This window comes from Stegostoma tigrinum, chromosome 4 (genome assembly GCF_030684315.1).
Source record: "Stegostoma tigrinum isolate sSteTig4 chromosome 4, sSteTig4.hap1, whole genome shotgun sequence".
Classification (NCBI taxonomy): domain Eukaryota; kingdom Metazoa; phylum Chordata; class Chondrichthyes; order Orectolobiformes; family Stegostomatidae; genus Stegostoma; species Stegostoma tigrinum.
The window spans coordinates 125824331-125837809 of NC_081357.1; the positions used below are offsets into that span (position 1 = coordinate 125824331).

General features: G+C 48.4%; 1 protein-coding gene across 14 annotated transcripts in view; it reads left to right on the forward strand.

Moving 5' to 3' along the window:
• Positions 1-13479, forward strand: part of LOC125452761 (pumilio homolog 2-like) — a 133514-nt gene that overhangs the window by 19251 nt on the left and 100784 nt on the right. For 13 of the 14 annotated variants that reach the window (XM_048531574.2, XM_059645639.1, XM_059645638.1 and 10 more), the window contains exon 2: positions 4667-5031. In XM_048531574.2, coding sequence (XP_048387531.1) covers positions 4678-5031 — 354 coding nt within the window. In that variant the 5' untranslated portion in view covers positions 4667-4677. Of the gene's footprint in view, positions 1-4666; positions 5032-11626; positions 11718-13479 lie in introns of those variants that run through there. The other variant, XM_059645642.1, reaches the window with a different exon arrangement.

Here is a 13479-nt window from a genome sequence, read left to right on the forward strand (position 1 = left end):
GGGTGGAATGGGGGTGTGGAATGGGGGGGTGGAATGGGGGTGTGGAATGGGGGGTGCGGAGAAGGGGTGGAATGGGGGTGTGGAATGGGGGGGGGGCGGAGAAAGGGTGTGGAATGGGGGGTGCGGAGAAGGGGTGGAATGGGGGTGTGGAATGGGGGGGGGGCGGAGAAAGGGTGTGGAATGGGGGGGGCGGAGAAGGGGTGGAATGGGGGTGTGGAATGGGGGGGGCGGAGAAGGGGTGTGGAATGGGGGGTGCGGAGAAGGGGTGGAATGGGGGTGTGGAATGGGGGGGGCGGAGAAGGGGTGGAATGGGGGTGTGGAATGGTGGGGGAGAAGGGGTGGAATGGTGGGGGAGAAGGGTTGGAATGGGGGTGTGGAATGGTGGGGGAGAAGGGTTGGAATGGGGTTGTGGAATGGGGGGGGGAGTAGGGGTGGAATGGGGTTGTGGAATGGGGGGGGGAGTAGGGGTGGAATGGGGGTGTGGAATGGTGGGGGAGAAGGGGTGGAATGTGGGGGGAGAAGGGATGGAATGGGGGTGGGAGAAGGGGTGGAATGGGGGTGTGGAATGGTGGGGGAGAAGAGGTGGAATGGGTGTGTGGAATGGTGGGGAGAAGGGGTGGAATGGGGGTGGGAGAAGGGGTGGAATGGGGGTGTGGAATGGGGGGGGAGAACGGGTGGAATGGGGGTGTGGAATGGTGGGGGAGAAGGGGTGGAATGGGGGTGTGGAATGGGGGTGGGAGAAGGGGTGGAATGGCGGGGGAGAAGGGGTGGAATGGCGGGGGAGAAGGGGTGGAATGGGGGGGGAGAAGGGGTGGAATGGGGGGGAGAAGGGGTGGAATGGGGGGGAGAAGGGGTGGAATGGTGGGGGGAGAAGGGGTGGAATGGGGGTGGGGAATGGTGGGGGGAGAAGGGGTGGAATGGGGGTGTGGAATGGTGGGGGGAGAAGGGGTGGAATGGGGGTGTGGAATGGGGGTGGAGAAGGGGTGGAATGGGGGTGTGGAATGGTGGGGGGAGAAGGGATGGAATGGGGGGGTGGAATGGGCGGGGGAGAAGGGGTGGAATGGGGGGGGGAGAAGGGGTGGAATGGGGGGGGAGAAGGGGTGGAATGGGGGTGTTGGAATGGGGGGGGGAGAAGGGGTGGAATGGGGGGGGAGAAGGGGTGGAATGGGGGTGTTGAATTGGGGGGGGAGAAGGGGTGGAATGGGGGGGAGAAGGGGTGGAATGGTGGGGTGGAATGGTGGGGTGGAATGGTCGGGGGAGAAGGCGTCGAATGGTGGGGGGTGGAATGTGGGGGGAGAACTGGTGGAATGGGGGTGTGGAATTGGGGGGGGGGAGAAGGGGTGGAATGGGGGGGGAGAAGGGGTGGAATGGTGGGGTGGAATGGTCGGGGGAGAAGGGGTCGAATGGTGGGGGTGGAATGGGGGGGGAGAACTGGTGGAATGGGGGTGTGGAATTTGGGGGGGGGAGAAGGGGTGGAATGGGGGGGAGAAGTGGTGGAATGGGGGTGTGGAATTGTGGGGGTGGAATGGGGGTGTGGAATTGGGGAGGGAGAAGGGGTGGAATGGGTGTGTGGAATTGGTGGGGGAGAAGGGGTGGTATGGGGGTGTGGAATTGGGGGGGGGAGAAGGGGTGGAATGGGGGTGTTGAATTTGGGGGGGTGAAGGGGTGGAATGGGGGTGTGGAATTGGGGGGGAGAGGAATTGGGGGGGGAGAAGGGGTGGAATGGGGGTGTGGTATTGGGGGGGGAGAAGGTGTGGAATGGGTGGGGGAGAAGGGGTGGAATGGGGGTGTGGAATGGGGTGGGAGAAGGGGTGGAATGGGGGTGGGAGAAGGGGTGGAATGGGGTGGGAGAAGGGGTGGTTTGGGGGAGAGTAGGGGTGGAATGGGGGTGTGGAATGGTGGGGAAGGGGTGGAATGGGGGGGGGAGAAGGGGTGGAATGGGGGGCGAGAAGGGGTGGAATGGGGGTGTTGAATTGGGGGAGGAGAAGGGGTGGAATGGGGGTGTTGAATTGGGGGAGGAGAAGGGGTGGAATGGGGGTGTGGAATGGGGGGGAGAAGGGGTGGAATGGTCGGGGGAGAAGGGGTCGAATGGTGGGGGTGGAATTGGGGGGAGAGAACTGATGGAATGGGGGTGTGGAATTGGGGGCGGGGAGAAGGGGTGGAATTGGGGGGAGACCTGGTGGAATGGGGGTGTGGAATTGTGGGGGGAGAAGGGGTGGAATGGGTGTGTGGAATTGGGGGGGGGAGAAGGGGTGGAATGGGTGTGTGGAATTGTGGGGGGAGAAGGGGTGGAATGGGTGTGTGGAATTGGGGGGGGAGAAGGGGTGGAATGGGTGTGTGGAATTGTGGGGGGAGAAGGGGTGGAATGGGTGTGTGGAATTGTTGGGGGAGAAGGGGTGGAATGGGTGTGTGGAATTGTGGGGGGAGAAGGGGTGGAATGGGTGTGTGGAATTGGGGGGGGAGAAGGGGTGGAATGGGGGTGTGGAATTGCGGGGGGGGGAGAAGGGGTGGAATGGGGGGGTGGAATGGGGGTGTGGAATTGGGGGGGGAGAAGGGGTGGAATGGGGGTGTGGTATTGGGGGGGGAGAAAGGGTGGAATGGGGGGGGAGAAGGGGTGGAATGGGGGCGGGGGAGAAGGGGTGGAATTGGGGGGGAGAAGGGGTGGAATGGGGGGGGGAGAAGGGGTGGAATGGGGGGGGAGAAGGGGTGGAATGGGGGGGAGAAGGGGTGGAATGGGGGGGGGAGAAGGGGTGGAATGGGGGGGGAGAAGGGGTGGAATGGGGGGGGAGAAGGGGTGGAATGGGGGGGGAGAAGGGGTGGAATGGGGGCGGGGGAGAAGGGGTGGAATTGGGGGGGAGAAGGGGTGGAATGGGGGGGGAGAAGGGGTGGAATGGGGGGGGAGAAGGGGTGGAATGGGGGGGGGAGAAGGGGTGGAATGGGGGGGGAAAAGGGGTGGAATGGGGGCGGGGGAGAAGGGGTGGAATGGGGGGGGAGAAGGGGTGGAATGGGGGCGGGGGAGAAGGGGTGGAATGGGGGGGGAGAAGGGGTGGAATGGGGGGGGAGAAGGGGTGGAATGGGGGGGGAGAAGGGGTGGAATGGGGGCGGGGGAGAAGGGGTGGAATGGGGGGGGAGAAGGGGTGGAATGGGGGGGGAGAAGGGGTGGAATGGGGGGGGAGAAGGGGTGGAATGGGGGGGGGAGAAGGGGTGGAATGGGGGGGGGAGAAGGGGTGGAATGGGGGGGGAGAAGGGGTGGAATGGGGGGGGAGAAGGGGTGGAATGGGGGGGGGGAGAAGGGGTGGAATGGGGGGGGGAGAAGGGGTGGAATGGGGGGGGGAGAAGGGGTGGAATGGGGGGGGGGAGAAGGGGTGGAATGGGGGGGGAGAAGGGGTGGAATGGGCGGGTGGAATGGGGGGGGAGAAGGGGTGGAATGGGGGCGGGGGAGAAGGGGTGGAATTGGGGGGGAGAAGGGGTGGAATGGGGGGGGAGAAGGGGTGGAATGGGGGGGGGAGAAGGGGTGGAATGGGGGGGGAAAAGGGGTGGAATGGGGGGGGGAGAAGGGGTGGAATGGGGGGGGGGAGAAGGGGTGGAATGGGGGGGAGAAGGGGTGGAATGGGCGGGTGGAATGGGGGGGGAGAAGGGGTGGAATGGGGGTGTGGAATGGTGGGGGGAGAAGGGGTGGAATGGGGGTGTGGAATGGTGGGGGGAGAAGGGGTGGAATGGGGGTGTGGAATGGTGGGGGGAGAAGGGGTGGAATGGGGGTGTGGAATGGTGGGGGGAGAAGGGGTGGAATGGGGGTGTGGAATGGTCGGGGGTGAAGGGGTGGAATGGGGGTGTGGAATGGTCGGGGGTGAAGGGGTGGAATGGGGGTGTGGAATGGTCGGGGGTGAAGGGGTGGAATGGGGGTGTGGAATGGTCGGGGGTGAAGGGGTGGAATGGGGGTGTGGAATGGTCGGGGGTGAAGGGGTGGAATGGGGGTGTGGAATGGTGGGGGGAGAAGGTGTGGAATGGTGGGGGGAGAAGGGGTGGAATGGGGGTGTGGAATGGGGGTGTGGAATTGTGGGGGGAGAAGGGGTGGAATGGGGGGGTGGAATGGGGGGGGAGAAGGGGTGGAATTGTGGGGGGAGAAGGGGTGGAATGGGGGGGAGAAGGGGTGGAATGGGGGGGAGAAGGGGTGGAATGGGGGGGAGAAGGGGTGGAATGGGGGTGTGGAATTGGGGGGGAGTAGGGGTGGAATGGGGGGGAGAAGGGGTGGAATGGGGTTGTGGAATGGGGGGGAGAAGGGGTGGAATGGGGGTGTGGATTGGGGGGGCAAAGGGGTGGAATGGGGGGGAGAAGGGGTGGCATGGGGGCGTGGAATGCAGAGGGGAGAAGGGGTGGAATGGCGGGGAGAAGGGGTGGAATCGGGGGGGAGAAGGGGGTGGAATGGCGGGGAGAATGGGTGGAATTGGGGGGAGAAGTGGTCGAATGGGGGGGAGAAGGGGTGGAGTGGTGGTAAGGGTGGAATGAGGGCATGGGGGGTTAGCGTGAAAGGGGGGCAGGGATTGGCAAGCGTGGAATGGGGTGGGCGGGTGAGGTGTGTGATAATGGCGTTGGGAGTAATGTTGTTTGGTGCTGGGTTTGGTGTCCGCTCCTCGGCTAATGCGACAAATTTCTTGCTGCTCTGCAGGTTGCTGTGGAATGAATATTCCTCCATGTGTGCTCCTGGGTATGAATGAAGTGGCCTGGCAGCAGGACCCGGCACGGATGATGCACGGAGGAGGGGGAGGTGGAGGAAGCGGTGGAGGGAGTGCTCCTCAGGGCGGCAGCGGTGGGATGGTGCTCACTGTTGCAGGAGCCGGAGCCACTCTGGGCCCTGGTGCTGCCCCAGCTGTGGCATCCAGCAACCCTGGAGTCCAGCCTCCTCTCAGTGGCCGGTCCCAAGATGATGCTACTGTGGGTTATTTCTTCCAGAGGCAGCCAGGAGAGCAACTGGGTGCCTACTCGAGCAAACACCGTTGGCCCACGGGGGATGGGGTCCATGTTGAGCATCAGGTGGGTTCTTGAGGATTAACTCATTTCCTGCTGGATGAGGTAAAATCAACAAGCTTCAAAATTCACCCACCCTTTTCTCTCGTTTAAAATGTAGTTTTGTGTCGTTTTGCTGTTTTCTTTTGTGTTCCCAACATTTGTATGTTGCGTGTCAAAAAGATCTTTAACATGGCTTCCTGTTTATATGTAGCTTGGCAGTGTTGAATTATTGTTCTGTTTTTTGGATGTTGCACCTTAAGGGAGTTAAAAGTGCAGTTTGCAGAGCTGATGCATGTACACTAAATGCAAGCATTGTTTTACAACTCCTTACTATCATTATATTTGCAACTTCTAAATATTGTTTATTTTCAATATGATTATTTAATTTCAGTGCTGCCCTAAGTGGGCAACCATATGTTTGTATTTTGGTATGGCCAGCAATGTTTCTGATTCTGAATTGGCTTCTAGAAGTTGTGACAAGTCACTTTCTTGAGCGGCAGCAGGTACACATTGTTGTTAGGAGGAGGTGTTTAGGATTTTGATCCAGTGACAGTGACGAAGCAGTGATATAATTCCAAGTCAGGGCAGTATGTAGTTCGCTGGGAGACTAGCAGGTCGTGATGTTTCCATGTTTCTATTGCTTTTGTCCCTCTTGGTTGTAGAGGCTGAAGCTTTGAATGGTGTGTTGAAAAAGACTTCGTGAGTTGCACGTCCTTTCAAATATTTGTAAATTTAGGCTGTTTTTAAGACCAGATACAAGTAGATCAGATTTAGAAACTAAGGCCAGAACGTGCACAAAGCACCATTTTAATGTTGTGACACTATTACAAGTATGCCAAGTTTAACAGTATTGCAGTGAACCAGTGTTTTTTTTGTGAAGCTACAAGTTTTTAACTTGTTGAGGAAGTAATTGATTATGTGTGGAGTAATGTGGTAATCAGATTAAGTGTTACATTTTGTATTTGTCCAGTTTTCAAGATTGCCATTTTGAAACATGGTTTGAGGCTGGACCAGAAAGCAGTTCACATTTTGAAATGTTCTAATATTTATAAACAAAAACACCACCTGGCCTGTGGTGTATCTTGCACATGTAAATTAGTGTATAGTAGGATTGTCTGACAGCTGGTTAGCTATTTGTTGGTTGTGAAGCCTCCATAACCTTTCTAAACCAGGCTCAATGTTCACTGCTTGTATTTTTGTGAGGGAAGATTACTTTTATGCATATTCTTTGTATTTTTTACAAGCTTACAAATTCTTATTTGAGTGTAGTTTCAGTCTTTGAGAATTTTAAATGTCATACATAAACCTGATTCTGGTTTTCATATTAAATCGACTTATTTATGATCGTCACCATGTAAACCTGCTATTCTTCATCCACAGCAGGCCAAGCAGCGTCAGTGGAGCAGGAAAGCTGACGTTTCAGGCCTAGACCCTTCATCAGCCCGAAACATCAGCTTTCCTGCTGTGTTCGTCCAACTCCACCTCTTGCTATCTCAGATTCTCCAGCATCTGCAGTTCCTACTATCTCCGATACATTCTTCATGCACAAATGTATTGTTGTGTTAAGAGAACAAATATAATGATGTAATAGGGGAGTTAGTTTACAGACACCTTTTTTCTAGAATTAAACTAAAGCATCAACATAATTGAGCCTTAAGCATATCTAATTGATTCAAAAGAGTTCAGACACCCAGCCTATATAATATATAACAAATATCTTTCAATTTGAAATGACAGAAGTGTTTTTGTTTATAAACATTGAAACATTTGAACTCACCTGTTTAAAAGAAATTTGAATGATCCCATTTTCATTATTTTAGGTGCTGTTGATTTTTATTTGATGAAAGCATTGCAGAAGAAGCTTAAAATTATTTTAATGCAAATTTTCATCTTAAGACCATTTACCTCCAGGATTTTATATGCCTTTTTATCAGTAAATTTGAGACTCTCTGATTAGCTGCCTGTGTCATTTTTCTCACCAATAAGGATATTAGGGAAGGTGGTCAAAGAGGGAGGCTTTAACGAGCATCTGAAAGGAAGAGGAGGTCAAAAGTTACAATTAGAGAAGGCACTTTTGAAGATCAAAATCTGGACAAGTGAAGAAGCCACCAATGGTATAGCAGTTAAATTCAGATATGTTTAAGATACCACAGTTAGGTGAGTATAGAAATCTCGAGTTGTGGGAGAAGGATGGTAGTAAAAGGAAATACCTTAGATATTCAATAACCAATGGATCAGGTCAAACCTCTGCAGCCCTACCACAAGTAATATATTGTTGCAATTATGCAATATATCTGTGAGACCACATCTGGAGTACTGCATACACATTTTGTATCCTTACCAGAGGCAGCTCAGGTAAGATTCACTTGATTTAATCAGAGATGAAAGATTTGACTTAGGTGGAGTGATTGAGTAGTTCTGGCCTATACTTGCTGGAGCTTAAAAGAATAAGATATGGTTGAAGAAAGACAAATGATGCCAGAGAGGATTGAGTAGCTGTAGAGCAGATGTTTCACCTCGTGGGGGCAATTTGGAACAACAAGTCATAGTTTTGGGTTAAGGGCTGGTGAACTTAAAACAGATGGGGAGGAATTACTTCTCTCAAAGGGCCATGAATCTGGAATTTGCTACCCCAAAATCTGGTGGATCCTCAGACAATGAATAAATTTCAGGAGGAGGTAGACAGAGTTTTAACTGGTGAAAGGTGTATGGTGAGCAGGCAAGACAGGGGATTTGAGATTGGAATGAGATCTGCCATGATTGTATTAGGTGTCAGAACAAGCTTGAAAGGGTTAACTTGGCTACTCCAGCTCCTAGTCCTTATGGTTTTAGCCACACTAAGCAGTGGTGGACCGTTAAATAACTAATGGGATGTGGAGCCACTTCAAATATCCCTATCCTCAATGGGGAGCATATCCATGCAAAAAACAAGACTGAGGTATTTGCATTTATCCTCTACATGTTTCAAGTTGAGTCATCTCCTCCTCGGAAAACCCCAGAATTGTATTAGCCAGTCTTCAGTAAATTTGATTCACTGCAACTGACATCAAGAATGGGTTGCAAGTACTGGATACTACAATGGGTTTTTTTTCCTTGAAAAACAATAGTTTGTGATAGTGATGCTTCCACAATGGAGCAAAATAAGAATTTGCAGAATAATGCTCAGTTTGTTCCACTTTACCAAATAATTGAAGTTTCACTATAATATTTCGGTTTAATCTTAAGCAATTACAATGATTAGTCATTCATCACATACAACACCACAGAACATACCAATTTTTACAAACAACTTCTGAAAAACCAAAATCAATATGCTGCAAAGTTCACATCACAGCTTAAAGTGATGTAAAAACAATTATAAGAAACAAGTGATACTTCTAAATACTAAAATTTTACTCACATTGTTTCTGGCACAAGTGTTGCGAACTCAGACTGTAGAGACCTCATAGCCATTTGAAGGTCAAATTTGAAACTGCAGGAATCCATTAAAAACCAAAAACACTTTAACTCGGGAATAAAATTAACCTCCATTTTTCTAAATCATTTATCAGCTTCAACAGGTCCAAACTGTTTCACATTCAGGTAACAGATGGAGATTTGTGACCTTTGATTCAGGAAGTGCCACAAAAATCAACCTTTTGCTCAACGTAAAACCAACTGACACCAACAGTTATTGATGAGCAAATTATACGCAATTTGTTTTAAAATTACGACATTCATTAGAAACTCAGATTACAATACTTAATTCTTGGAGGTATAAAATTTTAGTTAATTTGATGGTCATCCAGTGATTCACTTAACATACTCCAATATTTCATGAAAGTTCCTCAGCAGTTCAGATTGTCGTTTATCATATAATGAGAAACCAACAAAAACACATTGTGGCTTTCATTTCTCATTTAAAGTTTTACGGGTGTAAAGTCAGACATCAAGGCAAAAATGCACAAGTCAAGACAGATAAGTAAAGAGTTGGTTGAAGAGATAAGTTTCGGGTTCACATTAACAGAGGCAATGTGAATTGGTCTAGGGGAGTAATTCTAGAAGTCAGCTTAGAGAGTAAAAGACGTGGTCATGAATAATGAGGCATAATAAAACGGGGAAACGTAAGATGCCAGAATGGAGGGAGAGAACATTCTCCGAGACTGTGAGGCAAGTGGATTTATTTTAGTCATACATGGAATGTGGACACTGCTGGCTATGCCACCTTTTGCCCATTCCTAATTACCCAAAGAGAATTTGAGAGTCAGCCACATTGCTGTGGGTTTGGAGTCAAATGTAGGCAGACCAGGTAAGGACCACAGATTTCCTTCCCTAAAAGACATCATTGAACTAATGCTGTTTTGTTTTATCACAGTTGACAGCAATTACATGGTCAATGTTTGACCAGTTCTTAATTCCAAATTTTTATTGAACTGAAGTTTCACCGTCTTTCTCGGTAACATTCAAGTCCGTGACTCCACAGCATTAGCTGGAGTTTCTAGATTACTAATTCAGTGACATTACCACTATGCCACTACCACCTCTAAAGGACAATACAGGGATACAAATGTGTTCTTCTCCTCCTTTTCAAAGTGAAAATCTTTTCTTCTTATTGCAAGCTTTGTGTTTAATTCTGCAGTACCTTCAAGTTGCCTGAAAATATATACATTGATATTAGACTGGAGACATATCCATTTCTCAACTAATATCAGAGAATAAGGCTGCCTGGTAACCTTCGCTCATTTTGCTTCCACACATAATGGTCTACAAATTGGCTGCTATGTTTGCCGACTATAAGTTTAAAATGCTGAAATGACTATAAAGAGCTTTAGAATTCTTAGAGAACATGAATGATATTTACGTTTATTTTTAATTAGCTCATGGATGTGCATTTACTGTACATCAATGTTTGCTGACACCGCCAAGTGTGGGTAACCACACATGCTTGTTTATTGGTGAACGCATGATTCCAAACACTGATGTCATCACATAGTCTTTATGTGTGATATCACGCTGAACCACATTTTTGCTCATGTGCAGGGAAGGGTATGATTTTGAATTGGGTCTCTGATGGGGAAATGAAGGCAGAATGGGGACCACACCTCCGGAGCAGGAAGTGAAAAGGGTCCAGAAGCCCAGGGCAGGGGCTTATGTACGTGTAGTGGTGGTAGCAAGGAGAGCCCAGGAGTCAGGAAGCGATGATGCAAGGAAGGTGCAGGAACCGAGAGGTCCCCTTCTGTTTTATCATCTTGCTGCGCTCTCTCAGGTCTCTTCCTCGCTGTCTCCCCTCTGGTTCTCTCCCAGATCTTGATCTTCTCCCAACAACCCTCTCCCACAATCTCCCAACCATGTAGTACGCAGATGTCGATGGCAGCAAATGCAACCTGTTGCACACTCCCAATAGTCATGAGAGGGTAAAAACCGAAAGAACTGCAGATGCTGTAAATCGGAAACAAAAATAGAAGTTTCCGGAAAAGCTCAGCAGGTCTGGCAGGATCTGTGAAGAGAAATCAAAGTTAGAACTGATGGTGGTTAGGAAAAATGTCAGATAATATGCAGAAGATAGGCGATAAGGAATGAATGATAGGGGGATAAAGCCCAGAGAGAGAGAAAACAGTTGGACAGACGAAGGACAGGATAACAATCCTGCTGGGAGGGTGAATAGCTGTTAATCGAGGTTGTTGGTAGCTAACGATAGGTACTGTGTAATGGCAGACTATGTGATAACAAGGCCTGGTGTGTGGGATGGGAGCATTTGGGCATGGTGAGTTCAGGTTTTTAAGCTAGTTACTGTACGAGCAACAATTTAGTTCCAAGCCAGGAGGGGTGTGTCTGCCTGTGTGTCAACAGTTTTTATTCTCTTCTTGGTGTTCTAGAGGTTTACAGGTTGGGCTTTCAAAGAGTACATCAAAGTTGACATAAAGCAGGCAGGTGTCATGATTACATCATATCAAGATGACATACGTTCAGATGCTCAACATTTCTCACCCAATTCAGAACCCAATGACTTTTTTCCATTTTCCTTGACAATTTTTATTTGGGCTTTGATACAATATAGCACTCTACGGGAGATCTTGAAACCTGTGCAAACAGCGCGCTCAGTAGTATTTCTCTTCAACTAAAGATAAAGTTCCTATTGCCTCAGGACATAGGACTGCTTAGTCATCGGAGAGAGAGACAGTTGGTGGTGAGTTGAGAACATAGACCAGTACAGCACAGTACAAGCCGTTCGGTCCACGATGTTGTGCTGACCTATTATCCTACTCTAGGATCAAATTACCCTGCATATCCTCTCTTTTACTTTCATCTATTTACTAATTTATCCTGAGCGTCACCATGCTTCATAAAGGACAGAAAAAAACCTCTTCACAACTGCCATACAGATTAAAGTCTGAAAGAATAGAACTCCACTGTAAAACTTAATTTTCAGAGCGAGAAAAGTTGTTTATAATAAATAAGAAATACCACATTATTAAAATTACACTTAGACTTGAATATCAAGTTCCAGTTTTAATTGACATGTTCATTGGGTAGATATTGCAACATCATGCCCTTTGTCTATGAATGTGCAGTTCCCTTGATAAGGTACAGGAGTAGCAAAGTTTACATAGGAGCAGCAACAATAGCTTGTTTGTGTAAAGAAGCTTTAATTGAAAGAGGCATGTTCCTGAGAGTGTCATAGGAAGCTACCAAACAAAATGTGACTGTGTGCCGCAAAAGAAAGCATCAAGGTCAGTGACCAAAAACTTGGTAAATGAGGTAGGCTTTAAGCAGTGTCTCAGAGAAGGAAAAGGTGTTGGTGAAATTTATGAAGGGTTCTGGTATTTGGGGCCAAGGTTGCTGAAGGAGTGCTAAAATTGCTGTGTGTTATGAGATTTTATATGGAGGGTTGAGGCCACAATGGGATTTGAAAATTAGGAGTGAAAAATTGCAAGTTGCCACAAGATCAGCCAAACAGATTGTCATAGGTAGGGATGATTGCTGAATGAGAGACAATGTGAGCTATCATACAGACAGTAGCAAATCTTTTGATGAGCACATATTTATGGAATGTGAGAGGAGAGGATTACAAATGTTGTGATGAGATGTAGTGAAGACATGGAGGGAGGTTTTAGCAGTGGAAGTGTGAGACCAAGATGGAATCAAGTAATGATGTATTGGCACATGAGGACAGTCTCATTGATGGTGTGGATACGTTGTCGCAAGTTCGTATCTGTAAAATGTAGCTCCAAGATTGCAACTTGAGCCATTGTGTTATTCTATTGGCTCTTCTTGAATCTTGCGGCCTTTGTTATATCCCCCACCATATGATGGACCAAAATTGTATGAAGTTTTCAGATGAGATCTTAATCTAGTTTGCAATTTTTTAAATCTTTCCCCTCTCACCTTAAACCTTTGCCCTCGAGTTTTGGACTCTCCCAGCTGTGGGAAAAGACTTTATTTATTTACCCTATCCATGCCCCTCATGATTTCATAACCTCTGCAAGGTCACCCTTCAGCCTCAGACACTCCAGGGAAAATAGCCCCCAGTCGATTCAGCCTCTCCCTAGAGTTCAAACCATCCAACTCTGGCAACATCTTTGTAAACCTGTTCACTACCTTTTTGTCACCTAACCAATTACTAGCAATTTCCCTTCTGACTACATATCGAACCTGTTGTTTCCCCATCTCAAGGTTACCTTTTGAAACAATCGTACTGTTGTGCAACCATATGAGCTAGGAACAGCAGTAGTTCCTCAAGTCAGCTTCACAATTTAATAAGGTCATGGCTGATCTGATTGTAGTTTTACCTCCATCTTCCCACCCCCAGCAAACTTTCACCGTGTTTACTTAGAATTTATCTGTCTCTGCCTTTAAAGTATTCAGAGACTCTGCTTCCATTCCCTTCTGAGGAAGGACATTCCAAAGACCATGACCCTGTAATAGAAACAATTTTGCATCACCCATGTCTATGTGACTCGTCTCTTAATTTTGAAAGGACTTGCCATTGCTTTCATTGTTCAATCAACTTATAATCCCTGACTGCTCACTCCAGTGATTAATCAGTGGCAAATTGGGCACAGGTTTTCAGTAGTAGGCATTTATAATAAATTGACAAGTATTTTTATAAGGCAAATAATGTGACACAAAGTGACAGCATATCGTCAAGTTGCTGAGCTAAGAAGTGCCCATAGATTCAAATACAGAGAATTTATAACCTCAAGTCACTGTGCAGAAGTCCTCTGCACTCAGTAGTTCTTCTGAAGTTATATTGTGTCCATTGGAATGCAGTTTTTACTTTGTGTAGGACCCCAAGGCGATGAGTCTATTATGGTAATCTAGATAATAAACAAGGTTGATACAGTACTTGGGATATATATGGAGGTGCGAACTGGAGCAGAAGTAGGCCATTCAGCCCCTTGAGTCTGTTCGGCTGTTCAATGAGAGCATCACTGTTTTGATTGTAACCTCAAATCTACATTTCTGTTTTCCTCTGACCTTTCAACCCCCTGC